The sequence below is a fragment of the Cryptomeria japonica genome, chromosome 4 (genome assembly GCF_030272615.1).
Source record: "Cryptomeria japonica chromosome 4, Sugi_1.0, whole genome shotgun sequence".
Classification (NCBI taxonomy): domain Eukaryota; kingdom Viridiplantae; phylum Streptophyta; class Pinopsida; order Cupressales; family Cupressaceae; genus Cryptomeria; species Cryptomeria japonica.
The window spans coordinates 214,384,482-214,410,264 of record NC_081408.1 but is presented as its reverse complement, the minus strand read 5'-3'; the positions used below and the strand labels follow the sequence as shown (position 1 = coordinate 214,410,264).

At 36.2% G+C, this 25,783-nt stretch overlaps 1 protein-coding gene across 2 annotated transcripts; it reads left to right on the top strand.

Annotated features, from left to right (window-relative positions):
• Positions 1 to 2,009: 2,009 nt before the first annotated feature.
• LOC131061167 (26S proteasome regulatory subunit 6A homolog) lies at positions 2,010 to 22,913 on the top strand. 2 transcript variants are annotated; one of them, XM_057994699.2, is made up of 11 exons: positions 2,010 to 2,196; positions 2,408 to 2,606; positions 2,700 to 2,816; positions 2,993 to 3,100; positions 3,476 to 3,667; positions 4,242 to 4,433; positions 17,747 to 17,865; positions 19,835 to 19,922; positions 21,832 to 21,951; positions 22,040 to 22,180; positions 22,515 to 22,913. In XM_057994699.2, the coding sequence occupies exons 2-11, from the start codon at positions 2,487 to 2,489 to the stop codon at positions 22,590 to 22,592; spliced, it is 1,275 nt and encodes a 424-aa protein (XP_057850682.1). In that variant the 5' UTR covers positions 2,010 to 2,196; positions 2,408 to 2,486; the 3' UTR covers positions 22,593 to 22,913. The 2 variants fall into 2 exon arrangements, with proteins under 2 accessions (XP_057850682.1, XP_059075716.1); XM_059219733.1 differs by having other exon boundaries at positions 2,017 to 2,606.
• The last annotated feature ends 2,870 nt before the right edge of the window (positions 22,914 to 25,783 follow it).

Below are 25,783 nucleotides of genomic sequence, written 5' to 3'. Positions count from 1 at the left end.
ATTACCAATGGCAAGGTTGGCTAGGGAATTAATCCTATACACATTCTGGTGTAAGCTCCCCAAACCCCATCCTTTAGAATTTGTCTATATATATAAAGGTTCCCAATCCCTTACCAATTTCTCGGAGAATCTCTTCCCCCCAATAGTCCGTCAGAATGTTGTATGATTGGATCCATACTGGACCTTCCCCCACTTTATGCTCCCAAGGATTAAAGTGAGGGTACCAATCAATTAGATGCATCCTTGTATTGTCCAAGTAATGTGGTCCACTATTTAGGGCGTTCTCTTTTTCTAATAGGTTGGGGAATTCTACCAGAAAATATCCATTTGGAAGAGCTCTAACTTGAGTGTGGGATCCCCATTTTTTGTGACAACAAGTTTCTATGATTCCAACCTCCTTAGGACTTCCTCCCTATTTGATAAACATTCCCAATTCTTTTAATCTTCCCCTCACATTCCTAATTTTATTCCCATAAATTGTAATAGAGTGATTTATTAAACAGGGATTGGATGACTTACTAGGCCAATCTGCATATTGTTGTGATGGCCCTTCATCCCTAACCATTATCCCTTTCTCTTTCCACGGTTCGCTAGTGCATGCCCATTCCTTTGAGCCTGGCATTGCATTATCTCTGCTTTGCCAATTGTCAAATAAATTCGCCTTTAGGAGTTCTGTTTGCTTGGACCACCCATTCTTGCCTTTTTTGAAACCTCCATTTCTTAAAAATTCAGAAAGTTGAGAGTTCCTCCCATACTCCTGATGCTCTAGTCGCTTGTTCCCATTCAAGATGTTCCTTGTAGGTGCTTACCTTTACGGTTGTAGTCACGACAATCCCTGCTATCTATCCTGATAAAGATTCCACTTCGAGTTGCCACCCTAATTTTTCTATGTATAATTTTGTTCTGATAATTCCATCCCCGATATGACGATCCAGGGTATCCATTTCTCTCTTTCCCCTACCATTCATCTTGTTTATTGGATCTATGCCCTTCCTAATTATGATTGAAACATTTATCCATCCACTTACTATTTTTATAGACCCATTGCAGAATTGTGCCTCTATTCCTTTCCTGTCGTGGTTGTTGCTCAAGAATTTTGCTTCCTCCACTTTGTTCCAGGTCTTCCCTTTGAGATTGCTTGCCTGCCTAATCTCCTCACTCCTTGTGATTGCCATTTAATCAAGAGTTTTTCAACCAACTTGTTTTGTCCAAATGGTAATTCTAAATTTTTCTCGAGCACATACTTTGTTTTTAATCTCTTCATTATTGTTGGGACAATCTTGCAACTTGATGTACCACTTGCTCAACCACTTGATATTTTGTCTTCTCTTAGTCCTCTTCCTTTGTTTTAATTTCTCCTCAACAACAATTTTGGGCTAGCGGTGCTTGTCCATGTTTCTAACCTTTTTTAAATAACTTAGCAAATAGATTAGCAGAGGCCTCCACTAGGAACATTCTCACTTTCACTAGAAGAATCTCATAAGGGACTGTTGCCTTGACCTTGAGGCTACTAATGATAATATGCTTTTGGATTCTTTCTAGTTGTCTCCACTTGTGGTTGTTTGACAAGATACTTTCCCAAATCTCACAAACATAAAGGATAACAGATGTAATCGATGAACCAAAAAGGATTTTCTTGGTTTTCCAATCCCATAATTTTGCTTTCCTACATCTATTTTGCAATAAATAAGAAGCCTTCCGTCCTCCTTGAATCCTTTTAGACCTACAAGTCTCCCAATTGAACTTATTGTAGAAATAAATTCCCTAATATTTATATTCTTTTACTATCTCTAACGGACAACCTTCAAATATGAAGTTAATTTACTACTTTTTCTTTTCAAAAAGAAAATCATGATTTTAATCTTGCGAATGTGTTTACTTACATTACGACCTCTTCACCAAAAAACCTTCGTGTGCCTTCAAATGTTCTCTTAAATCATTTACAATTTTTTCAATTAAAATAAGATCGTTGCATATTAAAGTAGCTTTATTACATACCAAAGCAGAATATTTCTTAAAGTAAATCTGCACAATGCCGAGGATAAAAAAAAAGGGGCAATGATCTAGACTAAAAATGCTATGAAACCCTATCAAAGCAGAAGGACTAATAACAGTGAAAGCGAGAAGTAAAAACAGTGACGGCGAAATCCAACGACGAGCAAGCACGCTTCTCAGACGAGGCGAATCGTTGCTCTAGTAAGTTTCCGGATTGAATATAAGAAAGGCCTTGGGCTCTTAATTACACAAGTTTCCAAAACAAATCTAGATTTAACCCTTCCTTTGGCAAACGGTTTGTGAAAGAAAGCTTTTTTGGAGATTTTTTTTTTCGGTGGATGCAGCAGAAGAAATCTGCGATCCACAAACCCTAGGAGTTCTTCGTTGATTGTCATCTTTGTCGCCTGTGCAGAAGGTTAGGTTTCTGCAAATTCGGAGGTACGGGGAAGAGCAAATTTATGCGTCCATCTTCTCCTTTGGTTTGAGTGAAAATGACATCGAGCATGACGGAAGATAGCATTTTTGAAGGCGAGGATGAGCTATCTTCAATGACCACGGAAGAGCTTATAAGGGGAGCTCGGCTTCTTGATACCGAGAACCGTATTCTGAAGGTATCTATAATGTCTTTTTTCTTGTTTTCTGCTCTTCTTTTAAAGGAAATACCCCGCAGTTAGTTATTTGTTTGGTTTATGTGTTGTTTGAAGGATGAGGTGCAGAGAACAACACTGGAATTGGATGGAACCAAAGAGAAAATAAAGGAAAATCAGGAGAAAATCAAATTAAACAAACAACTTCCGTACTTAGTGGGTAATATCGTTGAGGTATGATTTTGAACACAGTTTTAATTGTGTAGGTTAGATTTATTGCAACTTTACTTTTCGAAAGACAAAACAAATGGTAGGCTGAGAGATTGGATCGAACCTAATTGTTTTTTGGTCAAAATTATGGGAAACGGTGGTATTGGTAATCCATCTAATTTTTGTTTTATTCTCATTAGATATTGGAGATGAACCCTGAGGAAGAAGCCGAAGAGGATGGTGCAAATGTTGATTTAGATTCTCAGAGGAAAGGCAAATGTGTCGTGCTGAAGACATCAACACGGCAAGTAAGTATTATAGCTGCTATTTACGGAATTGTACTTTTTCAGGTAATATTTTTGAATGATGTTGTATTTCTCACTAAACAAAAAATGATAGTGCATTTTTATTTTTCATTACAATTTGTATGAGAGTGAATTTCTTGACATAGTGTGATTATGATGCTGGAAACAGATTCTTTGGTTTATATACAAAATCTAACATCCCTTTCTGGCATATTATTTGATTATTTGAAAGCTGCTTCCTTCATTTTCTAAAATCATTTTTTTCTCTAGGACACCATCAGAATCTCGTTAAATTGATGGCCTTAAAGAAGCTTCAACCAATGCATAATATAATATATTTTGAGTGACATTAAATATTTTATTTAATTGTGGTTGCAGACAATCTTTTTGCCTGTGGTTGGGCTAGTAGATCCAGACAAACTCAAGCCTGGGGATCTAGTGGGAGTGAATAAAGATAGCTATTTAATACTTGACACTTTGCCATCCGAATATGATTCTCGGGTGAAGGCTATGGAAGTAGATGAAAAACCAACTGAGGATTACAATGACATTGGGGGGCTTGAAAAACAGGTAATAAGCCACCAGATTCTGCAATAAAAGGAATGTACTATCTGTATTAATGTTCTGTAAATCAAATTTATTGATAATTTATTTATTTTAACTTTATCTTTATTTGCACCTAATCCATCTTACTATTTAGATTTATTTTCTTTGCAATTGTTTGATTTCTTAGACTATTTAATTTGAGCACCGTTTTTTGGTTGCCAATATGTGACTGAAAATTTTAAGATAGATATATGCCTAGATTTTGCCATGAAGCATGCCCTGAATATGTGATATATATTTGACCTAGTAAGCACTGAAATGTATACAGTCAAGTGCTCTCTGCCTGCCTTAATAATGTTCCTTTGTAAGGCGATAAATCAGTATCACACAAAAGTTCATAATGTATTCTGAATAGAACTCTTTGTGAAGCATTGAATTACATAGAATAGAGTCAGGTGTACGACTATTTATTTATGTCATTTTAGGAGTTTCCCAGTTTTTAATTGTGAGATTCTAAGAGTTTTGGTTTGTAATTGTGTGTCTGTGATTTATCATGTATGAAAATCAGGAGAGCTGATGAATTTGTTCTTCTGTACAGATTACCGAGTTGGTTGAGGCAATTGTTCTGCCCATGACTCACAAGGAGAGTTTTGAGAAACTTGGAATTCGTCCACCAAAAGGTGTGCTGCTTTATGGTCCCCCCGGCACTGGTAAAACACTCATGGCACGTGCATGTGCCGCACAGACTAATGCAACCTTTCTAAAGCTTGCAGGTCCACAACTTGTCCAGGTATGGAACTGCAGTTCTTTATGCCAAATAGAATTTACCCACCAATAGAGTAGATGGATGATGGGGAATTTTGCAGTGTATATTGATTAGTAGTGGTTTGACAACAGTAATTTGATTTTTTGTGATCATTATTGTGTATGTTGTGTTTTTTTGAATTTCAGATAGGGTAAGTGTAGTTTTTGCTCGAATCCCATAGGTAACGATATAAATATACATTTCTACTTTATAGACTTGGTAATTTTTTTGTAATTCAAAGTAGAGCAGCCAATGGGACTCCTGGCCCTTCAACCCTGAAAAGCATTGTTATCATTCAGAAATTGGACAAGAATAGAGAGAAACAAATTTAGCAGCGTGGTATAAAGATAATCGATATAATCAAATCTAAATCTAGAATCTCTTCTAGAATCCGAGGGTAGTGTTACTTCTGTAGTAGTGAAGAAACTTATAATGTGTGTTTGTACCTATGGCCCAAGGGGTGGTCAAGAAGGAGTACATTCATGTTGTCAAGAAGGAGATGACATTGAAAAGGACCTGAATCATGTTGCTGAAGGACATTGTGCAGGGAAATTTGAGTATCACTGGTATGCTAGATAAATGTTGTGTCGTAGGTCTATTTGCCTCCATATGTGAAGTAGCAGTATCCAAAGGGTGTTTAGTGCCACCAATCACTTAAATGGGTTGGAAGAAAGAGATTTGATCAGCATGGAGAGCTCTTGGGCCTGTAGGGACCCCTTGCAGGGATTTGTGCTGAAAGGTGATGACCTCCTGAAGATAAAGGGCCAAGCACTACTGGTTAGAATCTCTGAAGAAAGTAGATAAACTGTTGCTTGAGTCTCCATATAGGTAGTGGTCCTTGGATCTCATAGTGAATAAGGAGACATTTCAAAGAGAGTGTTCCTTAGCCTCTAAATGTTTAGCATGGATATGATGGAGCCTTGAATCGGTGAGCTTGAATCTAAATGGATCTATCTGTAATCACATAAGTGTGGGCACATTTTAGAATTCTATTCTATTTTGAGTTTTTATTATGTGATGTTATGCTCATTTATAATGAGGTTGTACTCTTGCAATGACTCAGAAAGGTGCTTATGTTTAGATATGCTAATGTTTGCATTTGTTGCCTTGATTCTTTGTTAAATATGTTGTGATTCACCCCATGGACAGCAACAAATACATTAACAGAACATGGGAATTTCACCAACAAGGTGATTACCCTCTGCGTTTGAGAGGTTCAGCTCCCTCCAAGGATGGTGGATTTTGCATTTTTTTGTATTTATTACTAGAAAGCACAAAAAGAACTTGAAAAACAAAAGGCTGGGAAAGGAACCCTAGATGGACTAAATACACACAGGAAAACCTAGCTAATCTAGAAAAAGGATGATAATTGTAAATCTGAGACTCTTTTGTTTAATTTCCATAGGAATGTGTGAATGATTAACACAATGAAACAACAGAAACTTTGTGTAAACACAATCTTCATAAGTCAGATTCGGCAACATGTAGGGTATATAAATTTTCACCATTCAAACCCTTGCATCCCAGAGTATGAAGGGGAGAAAGTACGATGTGTGATTAAAAATTGACGTACTGGGCTTGAATAAATTCTATTTGGCAAATTGAAACTTACATTTTGCAGTAGGGAATAAGTCATATCCATTCATGAGCAAGTTGAATTCCATCATTTCAAAACTTGCATTTTGTTGACATAATGTGAATGTTGTTACCAATAAAGTGACACAAGTCATTTGGTTTTTGATAAAAATCTTAAAAAATATGATGGCTCCTCCAGAGCCTTTAACTTCCAAAATCTGCTGTCCTTTCTCTTATAATAACCTAACCATTCCTTTTTAGTTTTTACATATTTTTCTAGCTTATTTATTACATTGCATGATGAAATTTCTGGCATTAGGATATTTGGTCATTTTACCATGATGATATATCCATTTGAGCATCAGATATCACAGATTAATTGGAAGTCGAAAACCAAGCTAGTGCCTTGTCCATGGGCAACAAGGATGATGGAGAGTGTGAACCATAATGTTTTATTTTTGTCAGATGGAAATGATGGCCTCCAAATTTGTTAAAGGCCTCTGGTTGATCCACAGTGGAGTGATTGGAGGTGGTCTATTGTGAGTAAACATTTTTAATTGCACTTCTGAAGCTATTAGAAGAATTTTCCAACGGTTAATTTGATAAGAAGTCCTCTTTCATACAGTTTGCAACCAAACTATTAGCAAAACCTGGGGCAATTGGGGGCACTAGGCTGGGTAGATATCATTTTTGTCAAGTTGAATTTCAAGGCAATAATTTAAGAGTTAATGCACATATCCTTCATGTTTAACATAAAGGTGTGAAGGTATGTGACCAGTTGTCACTCAAACAAAGGGCTGCACCAAATAGTTTGTAGGGTTGTGGTGAAGGAAAAGCATCTATAGTTTGTACCATTCCGCCAAGGGGTTGTACTGCTGTTGCTAGTACTAAAACTTTTAAAGAGCCATGATTTACTGCATTTCCGTGTAGTTCAGGTGCAAAAGAGTGTAAAGAGAAATGTAGAATTAGTAATAGTACTAAAACTTATAAAGAGCCATGATTTGCTGCATTTCCATGTAGTTCAGGTGCAAAATAGTGGAAAGAGAAATGTAGAATTAGTAACTGCCAACATGGTGGTTGATTTATTCAGTGTGCAAAATAAAGATGAGGCAGGTGACTCCATTGGCATATTTTTCTTTGCCAATGGCATATACATATACATATACATATATTATGGTAGGACCATCATATATGCCACTATGGGAGACAAAAATGAGGACAACAATTTTGGATAAGAACTATTCTAGCATCATATATGCCACCATGGGACACAAAAACGAGGACAACAATTTTGGATAAGCACTATTCCAAGATCATGGTCACATACATAGTCATGCATGGGTGGATAGGCACTAGGCATTGTGCACTCATCAATATCATGGTCGCATGTATAGAGGGCCTTTATTTCTTTAGGAATGTTGATTGTTAGCCTTAGGGAAGTGCAAGGATGCCGATTATCAGTTTTATATCCTTAGAGATGCTTCTGATTAGGTTGGGTTGGAGAATGTGTTGTGAGCAATGACAGATACAACTGATTTATGCAGAGTTGTAGGGAAGCTGATTGAGGTGGCCTACAATCACATTTGGTGGGCTCCTTGTGTGCATGCAATGAATAATGCACTCAAGGACATGGGCACAATTGGTTGGATCAATCAAGATATTCATAATGCTAGAGATGTGTAGATGTCTATTTGTAACCACCACACTTCACATGTACTATTCAAGGGCTTTTCCAAGAACGAATTATTGAAACTTGTAGAAATGTAATTTCCCCTTTTGGGATTGCCCTGAATCTTGCTCTAGAATTACAAATTGCTTTGAAATAAAAGCTTTAATTAGTTAAGGTTATAACTTTACCAATTAAAATGATTTAATCAAGATAAATCCTGGTGTAGGTCCTGCAATCATATATATATATATATAAAATTCATAAAACCAATTATTTGTACAAGGGTTAGGGATCACACATATAAGTACAAATATGTATATATTAACAGTCATCTTAATCCATTAGATGAGTTGTCACATCTATATTCATTATTAGTATTCAACCATAATAGGGTTTGTATGAGGAGCATGATAGGTTGGCCCAAAGCAAGAGCAAATTTTATATCCGTAGGCCCACATGTGGTAGACACGCCAGCCATCCATCATGGGGTGGGCTACCTAGTGGGAATGCTTGCCCCTGCCCTTCCTATTCATGTCACCTTATTTACTTGCTTATGATGTCTCCATCAATCAATCATTAGAGGTTATAGAGGAAATTAATAGGGTGCTTGAAAATCCTCCTATCTAAACCCATTAGCAGGCTTTATACCCCCTTGGCCACCTATGGCAGACACGTCAGTCATCTATCATGGGGTGGCCTACTTGTGAAAATCAGATTCACTGGTAAAATATCTTGTTCATATTAACTGAGAGAATGTTACAATATATAGAAATGACAAAACACTGTAGAAATTAATAATATTACCTACCTCTATCTACTTAATACTGTAGATACATTAATGAAATCTAACAACCTAAGTTGACTATTAACAATATAAGAAATTATTATTCTAACACCCTCCCTTAATGGTCAATCAATCAAAAACACCAAGTTGCCACTTGAATTTTACAAATTTATCCGGACTTAGAGAGTTGGTGAGAATATCCGCAGTCTGATCCGCTGTTGGAACATACTGCAACTGAACTGATCCGTCTTCTACCAGCTTGCGGATGTAGTGGCAATGAAGTTCGACATGCTTGGTACGTTCATGGAAGATTAGATTTTTGCTATGTAACTCGGGGACATGTCCCTGGTCTGAAAACCCCCGTCCTAGTCCTGGGGACGTTTTAGGGACTTGAGGATGGCCAGGGGGCGTTTCCCCTTGTCCCCGAATTGCCAAGAATTTAGAGGGGATGTCTGCCCTAGTTGGGGGGGACATCCGTACGTCCTGTGGACGGTTGGGACGTCCCCGATCCGTCCTGGGGACGACGAGTCCCCCACATCTAAGACTATTAAAAAATATTTAAAAAATGAAAAATGTTGTACATCTAAGACTATTAAAAAATATTTAAAAAATGAAAAATGTGGTATTTTCATTTTTTTTTAATTGTCTAATATGGGCCCCTATAAATTCAAATTGTTATTAAAAAAATTAAAAGGCAACATTAATTAAATTTTAAATTTATTAAAATTTAATTCATATCAAACGTTTAAAATTAATTCATATTATAAATAGAAAATATTAAATTGTTAAACATTTAAAAATTTAAATTAATAAATAATAAATTATAAAAAGGAAATCAAAATAATAAAATTTTAATTAAGTTTTAAATTTATTAAAATTTAATTCATATCAAACGTTTAAAATTAATTCATATTATAAATATAAAATATTAAATTGTTAAATTAATTGTTAAACATTTAAAAATTTAAAATTAATAAATAATAAATTATAAATAGGAAATCAAAATATTAAAATATTAATTCATTAGTACTATTTGATTTTCATATCGTAATTGACAATGAAACTATATGGCAGCAGTGTAGCCTTTGGGCATTTTGACATTTTGTTTGTTATTTCTTTAATATCTATTATGATATGCATATTGACAATGTGAATGAATTGAAATTCTGAATTATGAATGCATAATCGCATATCGAGTATTGACAATGTTGTATGTTCAGAATTTACATTCTAAAATGTTTTCATAGTATCATACACGCTATATCCATGTTTTCGTATTAATATAATGTATATATGCATGCTTTATCCATTTTTTCATATGAACATTTAGAATTTTCCTATATATTTTAAATTTTCCCTATATTTTATAGTCGTCCCCTTTGCCGTCCCTTGTCCCCAAATTTGGCAAAAATATTTGCCGTCCCGGAAACGCGTCCCGCTGTCCCCTGACATCCCCGTCCCGGAAACTCGGGGTAACATAGGATTTTTGGCCAGTTTGAGCACCCCTTGATTATCAGTATACAAGGGAGAAGTACATGTCTGTGGCATCTGCATGTCAGAGAGCATCCTTCGGAGCCAAATTGCATCACATGCGGCCTTGACTGTTCCCCGGTATTCGGCTTCGGTCGAGTAAAGAGCCACGACTTGTTGCTTCTTGCTCGCCTAAGTGACGGGACCGGTACCCAAATTGAATACGTACCCAGAAGTGGATTTTCTGTCATCCACCGATCCTGCCCAATCTGAGTCAGTATAACCAATCAGCTTTGGATCGTTGCACCTAGTATACAGAATGCCATAGTCTGAAGTGCCTTTCACATATTGTAACACTCTCTTCGCTGCAATCCAATGATCAACTTTTTGGAGCTCTCATGAAGCGAGAGATGTAGTTGACAACGAAACTGATGTTAGGTCTAGTGGCAGTGAGATAGATGAGGCTGCCTACTAGCTGTTTGAATTTTGTTTCATCTACTGCAGGTGAATTAGACTTGGCTGATAACTTCAGCCCTTTCTCCATAGGTGTGGAAGCAGGTTTACAATCTTGCATTCGAAACTTATCCAGCAAACTGTGGGCATACTTGGACTGTGAAATAAAAATATTGTCATCAGTTTGCCACACTTCGACACCTAAGCAATAATGGAGAAGCCCCAAATCTGTCATGTCAAAAGCTTGGCACAAGTCCTGTTTGATTGCGACAATCAAATGTGCTGAATTTCCAGTAATGATCAAGTCATCCAAGTAGACAACAAGAAAAAGGATCTCATCACTGGAAAGTTTGACGTACAGATTAGTGTTAGAGGGACTACGTTGAAAACCATGTTCAACCAAATACTGACCAATCTTGAAGTACCAAGCTCGAGGGGCTTGCTTCAGGCCATAGAGGGCTTTTACCAATCTGCAAACTTGATGTTCCTTACCAGGAACCTTGAAGCCAGGGGGTTGAGTCATATAAACTTCTTCCTGCAACTCACCGTTGAGGAATGCACTCTTAACATCCATTTGGTGAAGTTTCCATCTAAATTGAGCTGCAATGGTGAGAAGAAGACGAATGGTACTCATCTTGGCAGTAGGAGCAAAAGTCTCCTCGTAGTCAATGCCCTTGCTGTGTAAAACCTTGAGCAACCAATCTGGCCTTGTACTTATCCAAAGTATCATCTGCATGATACTTGACTTTGTAAACCCATTTACAGCTGATAGGTTTCTTCCTAGGAGGTAAATTAGAAAGAACCCAAGTGTGATTCTTCATAAGACTATGGTATTCGGTCTCCATAGCCTTTTCTCACTCAGGAATGCCTTTAGCTTCAGAATACGTTTGGGGCTCATGGATGTTGTGGATGTTGGCCATAAGTGCAAAGTTGACTGTATTTTGTTGCTTTCTCTTTCTTTGAGTGGATCTGCCCTCAATAAGCTCATCATCATGAAGATCTCCTATTGTCTTGGCCCACCATTTAGGCCTGAGGGTAGAAGTACCAACATTTGGCATTGGAGGAACAACATCCCCTGGAGTTTTTGGAACAAAGTCATCTGGATGCAAATCCTGTGACAAATCAGGTGGTGTTGGATCGGTAGATTCCTCATCTTCAGAGTTAGAATGCTCTGAAGCCCTCCCATCATGGGAACCAAGAGAAAGACGAACACCAACATCAGAAGTCTTCACAGATGGAGTAGCAGGACTAGGAGTAGTAGATGGCATAAATGGACCAGTAGTCTCATCAACCACAACATCACGATTGAAAATGAGACGACCTGTCTCCACATCAATCAACCTGTAGGCCTTAAGTGTTTGGCTCTTTGAATCCAGCTTAGCCTGCTTGGCGTCTGGAATCCAGACATGAGCGGTAGAACCAAAGCCTTTCAAATGGCCCACTTTAGGCTTGCGTCCTAACTGGGCTTCTTCAAGAGACATCTTCTTGACAGCATGGGTAGGTGACCGATTCAGAAGGTAGACTTCAGCATAAACTACTTCAGCCCAGTATTTCTTAAGAACATTTCTATGTTCTATCATAGAATGAGCCATTTCAGTAATGGTGTGATTTCTACGTTCAATTACACCATTCTGCTGAGGTGTGTATGGGTGGTGAGTTGGCGTTTAATGCCACGTGTAGCACAAAATGTAGAGAAGTCATTGGAACAAAACCCCCCCCCCCCAATATCTGACCTTAGAGTGACAATCTGAGAACTGGATTCTTTCTCCACTAAGGCCTTAAACTGCTAAAATTTATTGAACACATCTGATTTATTTTTTCAGAAAATACACCCACATTTTATGACTGAAATCGTCAACAAATAACAAGAAGTACCTGCAACCAGTAACGGATGGAGTGTTTATTGGCCCACATACATCAATGTGAACCAATTGAAGGACCTTAGAGGCTCTCCAAGAATCACCATTTGAGAATGGTGTCCGATGCTGCTTCCCAGCTTGATAGGCTGCACAAACTCCATGATTTTGAGGTTGGATCTCAGGTAGACTAGCAACCAAACCCTCCCGATATAACTGAGAGAGATAGTGCACATTTAAGTGCCCAAAATGTTGATGGCAAAGTGTTCTGATGAATGTACTCCTAGCAACCATAGCATGCTCTTGAGAATCACAGAATCAGCAAGTCTATACAAACCTTGATCTTCAAGTCCCATAGCGATTGTAGTACGAGTCTCCCTATCAATGATGCCGTAGATGGACGAACTGAAGACAACATATAATTGAGGAGAATGCCTCATGATTTGATTGATGAAGAGCAAATTATGTTCCATGCCTGGAACATAGTAGACATCAAGAAAAAATAAATTTCTACCTCCCGAGTGAATTTGGACAGTGACCTTACCAACAACTATGTACTCTTCTCCTCCTTTGAAGATCATTGAATCCGAAAATGGTTCAAATTTCGTGAACCAATCTCGACGATGAGTAAGATGCCGCGAAGCTCTTGAATCAATATACCGGGCAGAATAGTGTATTGGATCTGCTATTCTCTTGGCCATAAAAGCATAGAAAGCAGATTCTTTCTGCTCAGAGTGTTGAGACCCTCCCTGCTTCTTTTGTTCAGAAGCCAATCGAAATCGACACTCGGCCTTCATGTGACCAAACTTGTGACAATAATTGCACTGAACGTTCTTTTTCTTCTTGCTGTCCTGAGAAGAACTAGAGCCTTTCGGCTGAGAAGATTGAGCCTTCCCTTTGTTCTTAGCAGAAGATTTGGTAGAGAACGCTTGCTCGGTGGAGGGAGAACTGGTATTGCTTCCAAATTGCTGTCGCCACTGATCTTGCTGTAAAAGCTTGTTACAAAGATCGGAAAACTTCAAATCGATGTCAGTGGAAGTGATATTGAGTGTTTCGATGAAATGCTCATACAAGTGTGGGAGACTCTTCATAGTAATGACCACCATATCTTCTTCCTCCATTTTTCGACCAATAGCTTCCAGTTGGTCGCGAATATCCTTGATCTTTGTCAGATGCTCTTGAAGAGATGTTTTCTCATCCGTCATGATCGTGAAGAGCATATTCTTAAGAAAGAATGCTTTGCTCTTGTCAGAGGTTTCATGAAGACTCTTCAAATGATCCCATATTTCCTTTTGCAGTTTTGCCGGACGGTACCTAAGGTAGCTGCTCATCGGTAACAGAGAGTTTGATGAGCATGACGGCTTCCCGGTTGCACTCATCCCATTTGTCCTGATATTTTCCTGCAGTGTCTGGACGTTGAGACGTGCCTAGAACAACTGCATCAAGACATCGGTACTAAAAAATTGTCAACATACGCTGCTTCCAGGTGTTGTAGTTGCGGCCATTGAATTTCTGGCTGCTTTCGAGCATAATGTTCTTTAGCGATGCCATCACATACCCCAAGGTCGAATTGGTGAAGGCACGAAAACCAGAGGATGAAAACAGAGGGTTTTTAGAAACAAATTCTGTTAGTCGGATTCGGAGGCAGAAATTGAAACCTTGGCACGGTTTTTGAGGCAGAAATTTTTTTGGAAGACCCGGAAAAATCTGATGACAATTAGTTCAGATCTCGAAAAACCCACAAAGATTCTGCAAATAAAAAGTTTTTTGACTTCAAATGAAGGAGATAATCTCAAAACCATAGCAAAGTTTTTGAGGTAAAATTTTCAACTGATCCAGAAAATCTGATGAAGACCCAGAAATCCTTGCAAAAAACCCAGAAAGAATCTAAAATCAGAATAAATTTTCTGAAAATGAAGGATTAAATCCACAGGCTCAAAAATCGAGGCACGAAAAACGATGCACCCAGAAAAATCCAATTACAACCCAGCTGAGCTCTCAAAAAAACCACAACGATTTTGCAACCCGAATAAAATTTCGCTTTGAAACAAAGGGTCAAAACCCTAGGCAAAAAAAATCTGCAGACCCTGAAAAATCTGATAGTGACCCAGTTGAGGTTTCGAAAAACCCACCAAGAATCTGCGATCAAAATTTCTTTTTGCCTTGAAACAGAGGGTCAAAACCCTAGGCAAAGTTGCAGAAACCCTAGGTGTTAAAAAATGTGCAGATTTTCAGAGAAAAACAGGTTCCGTGCCGTAGCTCTGATACCATGTGTAAATCAGATTCACTGGTAAAATGTCTTGTTCATATTAACTGAGAGAATGTTATAATATATAGAAATGACAAAACACTGTAGAAATTAATAATATTACCTACCTCTATCGACCTAATACTGTAGATACATTAATGAAATCTAAAAACCTAAGTTGATCATTAACAATATAAGAAATTATTACTACTTAAATGATGATCTCGTTTCAGTTCTCCCTCTCTTGCGTTTCCTTCTCTTATCTACATGATTGCTTGATGGGTTATAAATAGATTAATTAGCTGATAGGCTATATATGGTGATTGTCTAATGTTGGACGCCATTTTTTTTTTGCGTTGCCGAGAATTCAGTTGAAAAATGACTACCAGAACGCACCGCCCATTTAGTAAGGTCTATTCTTTTCGATCCCCTGTTTCCATTCTTGATGATCTTGATTGGGTTTAGGGCAAAATTGAAGGATTTGTTATGATTTCTTGATGTTTTTTGTAACGACATGTGAAAATGTTCAACCAGTGGTTTTTTTTCCACTGTTTTTCCGGATGCCCATAGCAATTTCAAAACAAGATGCTTTCAGCTTTCTCCCCAGCTGAGAGGAGAGAGTTGAATTGCAGTTATTTTATCATTATGTAGACATGTTGTGTCTAAGTTCAAACAGATTGTCTTCAACAGACATGCGGTGAAAGAAAGGGATTTTTGATTTTCCAATCCATCAGTGTTTGCAACACGAGGCAATAGACTTTCAGCGTTTTAAAATCATGACAATGAAAAGAAACCTCTCAGACTTTTGCAAATAGTTTGTGGATAGAAATTGGTAATTAAGCCTATTGTGCACTTGCTTTGGTTTTATCTGGGACTACCTAGGGCCACTTGCCTTGTTTCTGATTGAGAAGGGGGAAAGAATATGGAACTAAATCATATCAAAGGGATATTCCACATCAATAAACAGCTTTTAAGTTTATGGACATCCCATCGATAACAAGACATGTTAGATTGAGATCACAAGACATGGCATCAAAATTGCTTTCCATGTTAGTGCCGGAGAGAGGGAGGATGCTAACTTAACTTTTCCATTTGTGGTCTAAAGTTCGTTTCCCTAGAGGATGCATGCCCACTTTTGAAGTTGGGTGGTCATAGCGGCACTAAGTGCTCTAACCTACTGATAGACCATAGCCTGGTAGATTGATTATGATATCAGAAAATGCTTATTAGAGAAAATGGATGCAACAGTACAGAGTAAAAAACGAGTGACATAGGCCTACTGTATTTGTGCCCATCAATGTGTTACAACATGTAAACAATTAGATATCTGGAAAACAAACGCTATAAGCAGACAAGAGTAATATCTTGACAGATAAACTAAATATCCTAATATAGGTGAGGTAAGGTCCACTTTGAAAATAATGCATATTTCTATTACAATATATCTAACACCCCCCTTAATAACTCAACTAGGTACGAGTCCATGTTTATCTCTAAATTTGACAAATGTATCTCTACTAAGTGGTTTAGTCATTATATCTGCAATGTACTCCTCTGTAGAACAATAATAAAGTCAAATGTCTCTATTATCAACCAATTGATGGATGTGATGATCTTGAACATGCTTGGTAATGACATGATAGACTGGGTTCTTTGTTATCCTGGGAACAATCTAGATGTCACAGAAAATAAGGCAACTAATGACTATGTTGTATCTTGTTTTTGTTGAAAATAAGGCAACTATATGTTGGAGCTTCTCTGCGAGGAAATTAATTCCCAACCAAGAGTGAACACATAACTGATCTAAGCCTAATTAGAATCGATATTATCTTGAGAATCAGTATTATCTGCTAGCATGAAGTCAGATCTTTGATATTGAATGTAGAAGAAAAATAAATTATTTTTAATTTGCCATCTTTATATATTTTTTATTTTTAAATTGATGGAAATTAAATAGATTATAAGATATAATATAATGTTTTTAAATTAATTTAGAAAATTTTATACAATTTGTGTCGACAACAATTTTTGCATAAAATTAAGACAACATCAATTTTTAAAATTGTAATTATTTATAAGTGTATAAATAGGGGTGCCAGTCGAATTCCAAGCTTGGCGTCTATGCAATTTTTCAAAGGGTCTTGGCACTTTTATCAGAGTGCTCTAGCAAGCCTTTGCTATTTACAAATAGGGGAGTTGTTGTATTGAGCTTTATCCAGAGCAATCAGGAAGATTCAGCATGTTACTTACCTTCTAATGTGTAATTTCAGAATGAGGTTTGTTTATAACTATGTTACCTTGGAAACATCACAGGATTTTGTTAACTGCAGGCTTCTTCCTGAATATGCCATCGAATTGCTGACCGCATTTCTGGGACGTTTTCTGGAAATGACAGGCATTTCAGGGATGAATCTGAAGCAGATTATCTTAAATTAAAAAACAAACAAAAAAAAAGATTAGGTTTTACTCACTCTAGAGTCAAAACAAACCCAACCTGTTTCCTACACTCCCCCTGCCCTCGGCTAACATGATGCCTTTAACCCAGATTTCCTTATATTTTATGTCCAAGGGGTTGAGCTTAGTTGGTTAAAGCATTGAGTTCTCAATGTGGAGACCCAAGTTCAACTCCCATGAGGGACACCTTTGTGTAGAATTCTAAGTTGTGACTCTTGGTCTTCCATTGGTTGTTTAAAGTGGATTTCTAAGTTGTGACCCTTGGTCTTCCAATTGCTGTTTCTAGTTTGGTGCTCGAAAGGAGCTAGTAGTTGTAATAAGTTTGCTCGAAAGGAGCTTTGTGATTCTATGATACTTAATATAAAAAAAAAGATGGAATGTTCCCAATGTCCCAAAAGATTTGTGTTTCCTGTATTCGTGCCTGTTTCTTGGTAACTAAGGTTTGAATGTTCATCATGTGAAAAGTGTGCATTAGTCTTTGGCATTTCTAGTGGTACTATACTAGAGATGATTAGGACATACTTCCTTGAAGCCAAATAGAACACATTTGGCTTTATTTGTCACAAAGAGGTATGATTTATATTAATGAATCTCAGTAGAACTGAGAGTATATGGTTCTTTTTATATTTTTTTAATTTGTTCAAGCTCATCAAACAAATTGATTTGAATTACTTAAAAAGTCCTGTTTTGATCTTCATTTGATTTCAATTACATAAAAAGTCCTTTATCATCATTTGCTTTGTAAGAGTGTGGCTAATGTTGATTTTTGTCTGCACATTTGCAATTTAGATGTTTATTGGAGATGGTGCGAAACTTGTTCGAGATGCATTTCAGCTTGCAAAAGAGAAAGCTCCTTGTATTATCTTTATTGATGAGGTTGATGCAATTGGAACCAAACGTTTTGACAGGTATTGGGCTTTTTCATTTTTATTGTTGTTGGCAAGCTCACAATTGTAAACTATTCTAAATTGTAAAATTGGATTGTGTTTTAAGCTTGAATATCTCAAGGGATTTGCATATTGTGTGTGAATTTTGAACAATATGGTAAGTGACTTTTCTGTTGCTTTTTGTTCAAGTGTAGTTAAACCTTTGTCACAGCATTGAAAAATAATTAACCTTTTTTATGTATGCTTGTTCTTGTTTACTGCTTTTCTTAAATGCATAGTTGAAAAACATGGACTTGGCAAGGCCCAAAAATCTGGCTTGACAAAAAGCTTGACAACTTAAATTTTTTCTTAAATTTCATTAGAAATGCATATTTTTTGCAAAATTCAATGAGGAGATGCATCCAATGAGTCAATAAATGAGTACATAAAAGAAACAAGACGAGTCTAGTTATATTTGATTGATTTAAAAGCAAATTGGGTACAAAATGGCATCCTAATGTGGAATGCTGATGGCTAATAGTCTGAAACAAAATGAAAATAGCAAATTGTTTTTGTAAAACTAAAAGTAAATACTGCATCAAAACATTTTACATCTTCCTCTTCCCAGCTCTAGTGAAAACTAGAGGAGAGGTAGAACTAGAGGGTCTAGTCCTATGAGTTCGCTATGGCTCCTTCACCTTGCCAAAATGAGGTTGAGGGTAGCACCCCTCATGGGGGTCTGAGGGTGAGAGAGAGAGAGGTAGAGAGATAGGTCTAGATCCTAGGGGAGAGAGGAGAGAGTGAGATAGTAGTAGAGAGAGGGGATAGAGGAAGAGTGATAGGGAGAGAGATAGGTCAAGAATTCAGTGTAGATAAAGTGAATGAGATAGAATGCTGATAGGAGCTGACTGGTAATTGAAATTTGACTAAGTCCAAAAATTTGTAAGATTTTCTAAAACTTGGAATTTGCATTATAACTATTAAAGATCTGAAGCCACTCTCAAACATCCTACCAATATATATACATGACTTAGAATGTTATATTTCATGTATATATTCTGATGAAGATAATGAGGTTGACTTGAAGAAAAAAATTTTGGATAATTTTTTGAGGTGTCTGGGCCTCTTTTTTTATGCAGCTGAGTTTTTGCCAGATACTCGCTGAGTTTTTGTGAAAAACTTGCCAAAAATTTGGTGAGTTTTCTTTGCAAGTTTTTAGTTGAAAAAAAACTCGTTCAGTATTTCAATTATGCTTAGTTTACAATTTCTCATGTATTTTTTTTTAATTTCATCCTCATATATTGTGTATATAAAGTAGATGGGGAAATGTTGATTCTACGAAACAGGTTAAGATTAAAGCATGTTCCTATTCCTGGAAGCAGGGTGAGAATAAACATAATGAGTATTTCAATTATTTTAGTTTACAATTTCTCATGTACTATTTTTTTTTTATTTCATCCTCATTTATACCTTTTGTGTAAATAGCTTAATATTGTGTAAAGAAAGAAGATGGGGAAATGCTGATTCTAGGAAACAGGTTAAGATTAAAGCATGTTCCTATTCTGGTAAGTAGGGTGAGAATAAACATAAAGGTATTCTAGTAGAAAGAGAAGAAAACACAAGTCTATTTTAAGGTAACAAAATATAAATAAAGCCATTGAAATTTATATTATTTTAGAAGAATAAAGGCAAAAACTGGCCTAAGGAGAATAAAATAAGGATGGGTAGATTGTTGGATAAGCTTCCTTGGCCATTTTGATGCCAAAACTTATTGTGATATGGAGACAGTTCAGATCTGTAATTTCATTGTCAGAATTTAGATGATTTTATGAGGATATAAGGTTTAGATATTGGTTTTCAAATAAAGTAGAGTGTTGTGAATATCATATCTGGTAGGTTATGAGCTACCAGTGTAGATATACTAACAGTTGGAAGTGGTAAAATCAAGTTAAGATATTTGTATGTTTTTTCTTTTGAATTCACTACAGTTATAATTGAGTTCTGTTCGCAGTGAAGTAAGCGGTGATAGAGAAGTTCAACGCACTATGCTAGAGCTATTGAATCAACTCGACGGCTTTAGCAGTGATGATCGTATAAAGGTGAGATCTTGAATTTTATTATCTTTTATCACTTTAAAATCAAGATGTGTTATTAACAAGAATCCCAGCCTAGAGACATTTTTTATTGTCTTATTTTTAATTGTTTGGTATAAAAATAATATTTGCCAACATACATTGATGCATTCTAATAGATGGCTAATTCTTTGTTCAATATTGGACGGTATTTTTACAGTAGTTTATGTTCTATTTTCTAGGACATCTTATCTCATTCTGCTTAATCCTCAACTATTTTCTGTTCTTCATGTGGGTGTTGGTACGTCCTTTTGACAACCCAACAAGCTAATCTATGATCATCTTATGTATTATATAACCAAGCCAGTCATGTGTAACAATTTTTACACCTTGCATGCTGCCCCTTCCTCCATTCGACCTCTATCACAACAAAGGGAATAAACTTTGTACATGAATTGGGATATTCATTCCATTCACCATAATTGCAATGATCTCGTGACACCTCCTTAGCAGGACACAGCTTTGTCAAACAATATATATGAATACAAACATACTCAACCATTTAACATAGGATTAGCCTCACAATTCTTACAAACAGTTGGTGAATGAGGACAGTCATCATTCATTGAGAAACATCAAATATGCATGGACCAGTACAAACTTTATGGTCCGTTCCATGTTAGTAAAAATCTTTTTGGGGTTGATCTGGCAAACCGAAAGATTAGAAAAAATATTTTTCAGGACTGACTTGGCAAGCCAAATGATAAAGAATTTTTCAATTCAACAGAAAATAATTGGGAAATTAAAAAAATGCTGAAGAATTCATAAGAGTAGAGAAAAAAACAGTGTTATTAATTTAGTGCAAAATTGGGATTAAATAACAGTGTTATTAATTTAGTGCAAAATTGGGATTAAATCACATGTTTTGCTGTTTTTTCAGTGCCTCAGAATTCGTGCTGAGTATGGGAAAAATGGTAATCTGATTCAGATCAGATAACCAAACTCGTCACGCGTGATCAGTTGCAAGTTATCATGATTTTTTGCAAATTTTTGCTACTGGTCCACACTTACATACCAATGTGAACAGGGACAAACCCATATGTTCACGTCATATCTTTGGATAAAATGGTGGAAAGGTCTTGCACATTTCATCCTTTTAGGTGAGAACTAGAGCTCACTTTAACTACTACTAAATGTGCGATTGCGCCTCACTTTAGAACACTCTTTTCATCTTGTCTGGCAGGATTATAGTTGTACTTTTCATCGCCACCTTCACAGTTTATCCCTGTCTTCAACTGTATAACATTTCTCTCTAAGGCTTGCAACTGTAACAATAATCTACAATCTCCAAGCTAGCAGTGAACTCAAGAATGAAATTTTTCTCCATCCTTTTTATATTTAAGCTCACTCAGCCAGGTTGATGTTGATGGCCTTGTGGACCACAGGATTTTGTGGAGCTCTCTGATTATACCAACAACATTTATTCCAGCATTTGTCACCTTCATAGGACTAGACTTCCTTCCCACAATCAAAAAGTTTGCTAGGGTGTTGGGTTCTACCGAGAATGAGAAACAATTATATCTTACAAGATATAAATGCTAGAGTGAAACCCATTTGTTAGACTTATGCATTTGGATGGACAACATTTAATTCAACTTTTGCAGAGACTGAGAAACAATTATATCTTACAAGATATAAATGCTAAAGTGAAACCCATTTGTTAGAAAGTTTATAATACAATTTTACGTAGATTAAATTTTTTTTATTTATCAAAATCTACTTCCTGGATAAAAAGTTATGAATTAAAAACAATCCTTTAGGCAAAGATTATGTACTTAATGCTACATTATGGGAAATACAAAAACAATTGTGTTCTCTTTGTTGCATATAACATATTATAGGAAGACTTTCGTATAAATCTTGATAATATGTACAGGTTATAGCAGCCACAAATCGTGCAGATATTTTAGACCCAGCCCTAATGCGTTCTGGTCGTCTAGATCGAAAGATTGAGTTTCCTCACCCAACTGAGGATGCCAGAGCACGTATACTACAGGTAAATATCATCCTAAACCAATGATGTAAATTTGTGTAAAATATTCTGCTGTATATTCATCTGCCCAAGTTTATTTTTGCTGATGCAGATTCATTCAAGGAAAATGACTGTTAACCCTGATGTCAACTTTGAAGAGCTTGCACGTTCCACTGATGATTTTAATGGTGCACAATTGAAAGCTGTTTGTGTAGAAGCTGGTATGCTTGCACTACGTAGGGATGCAACTGAGGTATATGCTGTGCTTTTTCCTTTCATAAGGACATTGCATTGATGAGGTTGATGTTCTAGCTCATTTTGTTCTGATTTCTGTAGATTTCTAACTGAAATCTAATATCTGGAAGATGATTATATGGTTGTATCTGTCTATTCATATTCATTTGAAGTTTTGTGGGAAAATTTATATCCGTGCTTGTACAAGCTTAATTCTCTTGTTAATGTCGCCTTAAAAACTTTGGTCAGAGCTTCTATTTCCTTTTGATCCATGGACATCTAATACTGGCTGGATGATTATATCATTGGGAAATTGTGGATTTGAAGGCTGATGATGTATTTATTGTTTGTAGGTAACCCATGAAGATTTTAACGAAGGAATCATTCAAGTACAAGCTAAAAAGAAGGCCAGCTTGAATTACTATGCATAGACCTATGATCAGACCATCTCGCAGTTGAAATTTATATTGAAGAGACATTTTGATATTCAGTTCATCTTGAGCTGAATTTGTGTTACACAAGTGATCTTAAAATGCTCATAACATTATGTATATTGGTTTGTAAATGTTGCAACACTGAATTCTCCTCAGAACTACACTATAAAGCACTGAACCATCTTTGAAGAGGCTTCAATTATGGATGGCATTATGACCGTTCATGTGGGATGTTGAGGCATTTTTTTTGAAATTAACATTTGATATCTGATACAATGCCAAATTCATTAGAATTTATTAATATTTATTCTGCTTACATAACTGGGTCAGTCTAACAGAATCCGTTAGAATGGGTTCTGGCCTGCAACTATATTCTTAATACCTCATGCCCGCTTCAATAAAAAAGGCTGAACTTATCTCATTTTTAGGAATGGCAGTTTAATATGATTATAACAAGAATCAGAATGATTTTTAGGGTCACACGACAGATATCATGTTTATGTTCTATGCTCACTTGTGACTTCATCAGTGAAGAATGTGAATAACAGTAATGACATTGCAATGCACATTTTGTAACAAATATTGAAGGTTATTTCTAGGGTTACTTGGCAAATATAATGTTTATCCATCATGACCACATTTGTAATCACCTAGAAGGCTGATACATGGTATAAGCTAATGTGAACATCTCGTAATATCAAGTTTGATTATTTGAAGCAAAGGGGAAACATGCGATTAGAGCTTGGATTGAGTCAAATCCTTATGATGCAGGTTGGAAGAACTAGATGGCCCTTCATGTTTAGAGGAGACAGGAGTGTACTACTTGATGTGAGAGGATTAAGAAACCCAAGTAGTTAGTAACAGAGAAAGATGTCTCACTACCTTGTCCTGGGAAAACTGTAAATTTGCAATGCCCAAAGGAAACTTAGTGCCTCTTAACCTTATACACCAATTTCAGAATTTCAGGGTTGGGGAATCGGGCCAAGGGGAGGGCCAATTCTGTCAAAAGTTTGGAATTCATTAATAATTCTTTGTATAATGGATGGCAAATAATTGATTCTTTGTATGATGGATGGCAAATAATTAAGGTCTCTGTAGATATCCTAAAGATGAATTGAACGCCTTACCAAAGTCTACAAAGAAACAATGCTTTGGACGACTCTTGTTGATTTTGTGTTATCAATGCACCACTTATGTAACACTATCACACCTTTTATTTTTAAGGCTATATGTGCATTCCAATTCTTCATGCTCCTCTGTTCCTCTTTTTAACAATGGAACATCGAGTGTGATTCAAAATGTTGATTAAAAACAATTATAATTTAAGCCAAAATTTGATGGCTATCTTGAAAAGTTTTTTAAAGAATAATATTGAATCATGAAGTGCTTATAAACCAATTTCTTCCTAACAACTGGTTAAAGATATTGATTGTTTTAAGGTGTATGGAGGATCAAATGCTTCCTAGACTTGAGCCTTATATTTGCACATTTAATAACTAATAATAATCGGTCTTCAAACTTTCTAATATTTATGCTTAAAACAAAAACCATTATAAATAACATTTGCTTATTAGTAAATGTGGTGAGAGAAAACTTCTTGTTAGAGATATTGATTGTTTTAAGGTGTATGGAGAATCAAATGCTTCCTAGACTTGAGCCTTATATTTGCACATTTAATAACTAATAATAATCCATCTTCAAACTTTCTAATATTTTATGCTTAAAACAAAAACCATTATAAATAACATTTGATTATTAGTAAATGTGGTGAGAGAAAACTAATAAAGAACTTTTGCATTTATTTGTGTTAGTTTTCTTGCAAATCTACAATTGGCCAAGGAGACATATAGTTACAAACATTTTATATAGGATAATTGTTTTTAATGATTTGCAAAATGAGTAGCTCTAATGGTCATTGAGTATGCACGGATTGTAAGGTCTTGCTCTTGTATTATAGTCACATGGAAATAAAAAAAACTGTGACTTGACATTTAATATGTGAAATGAGTTCATATTTATACTATTTCATTTGGTTACCTAAATTCTTGTGAGAAATTAATTTAGAAGAGTGTCATTAATGTGGTGGAACAAGTCAAAATCTCGCAGAATTTGTTGAAATGGTTGCTTGGAGCTTGTATGAAATCATTCAGGTTAGAAACACAACCATCACATTAATGAGAAAATGACATTCTTAACTTTCAATGTTGGAATTGGGTGTCATTGAGATGGTGTCAATTTGGTCATTAATGGTGCTTTGGGTTGTGAAGGTGGTTGAAAGTGAAAATTGCAAAATATGGGAGTAGTGAAGTTTTGAGGGTCGAGGATACTTCATAACACATACCACTTGTTGGGGATTGGGGATTAGGAGTACATTATAGCTCATGCCCAAAGCAATCAAGAATCTAGGCTAAAGAATGCCAAACCTTACCCTATTTAATCTCATACTCTTAACTTTGGTGTGTGATTAGGAGATGAATTTGGAAAGACCCATTTTTCGGCCTTGAACAATTGTCTAACAAATATTATCTTTTAAGTCAAACCTAGAAGGGGGGATATCCCCTTAGAGGGTCCATTCATGGGTGCCCCACAAATAGACAAACATTTCCCTAGAGATGCCTACCAACAATCAATTCCATTAGGAGCATATAGACGTTTAATTGGAGTTCAAGGGATAATAAGAATAGTACAAGAAGCCAAGCAACTACATTAAGACTTAGGTAGGACTCACCAAGAAGAGCCACAAAAATTGGAGGAATCGGACTCTCTAGGGACATGCCAACCACCTTAGGTACATGACTTGCCATAGAGAGAATGAGAAGAGAAGACCCAACATCTTGAGAAGACTTGTCATCCTTAGAGGAAACACAAAATAGAGAGTCAAAAGCATTAATACTGAAGTTGTAATGTCTTTGACAAATATGCTTCAAACTTCATTCATTTTTTTTTATAGTACTAGGTAACCTTTTTAACATGATTAGTGATGCAAGTGCTGCGTAAAATTTTTAATATGATCAATGGCACTAACATGACATGCTCTCTGGTACTACGTGAATTGCTTTTGACTTGGAGCTATGAATTAGTGAGTTCACAATCAAGGGACCTCATCCCCATTTAACAACGTTGAGGCTCAAACCCCGCGAACATATTGGATCAGGGAAGGCACAAGCCTACAATCACAATGGCCTAGT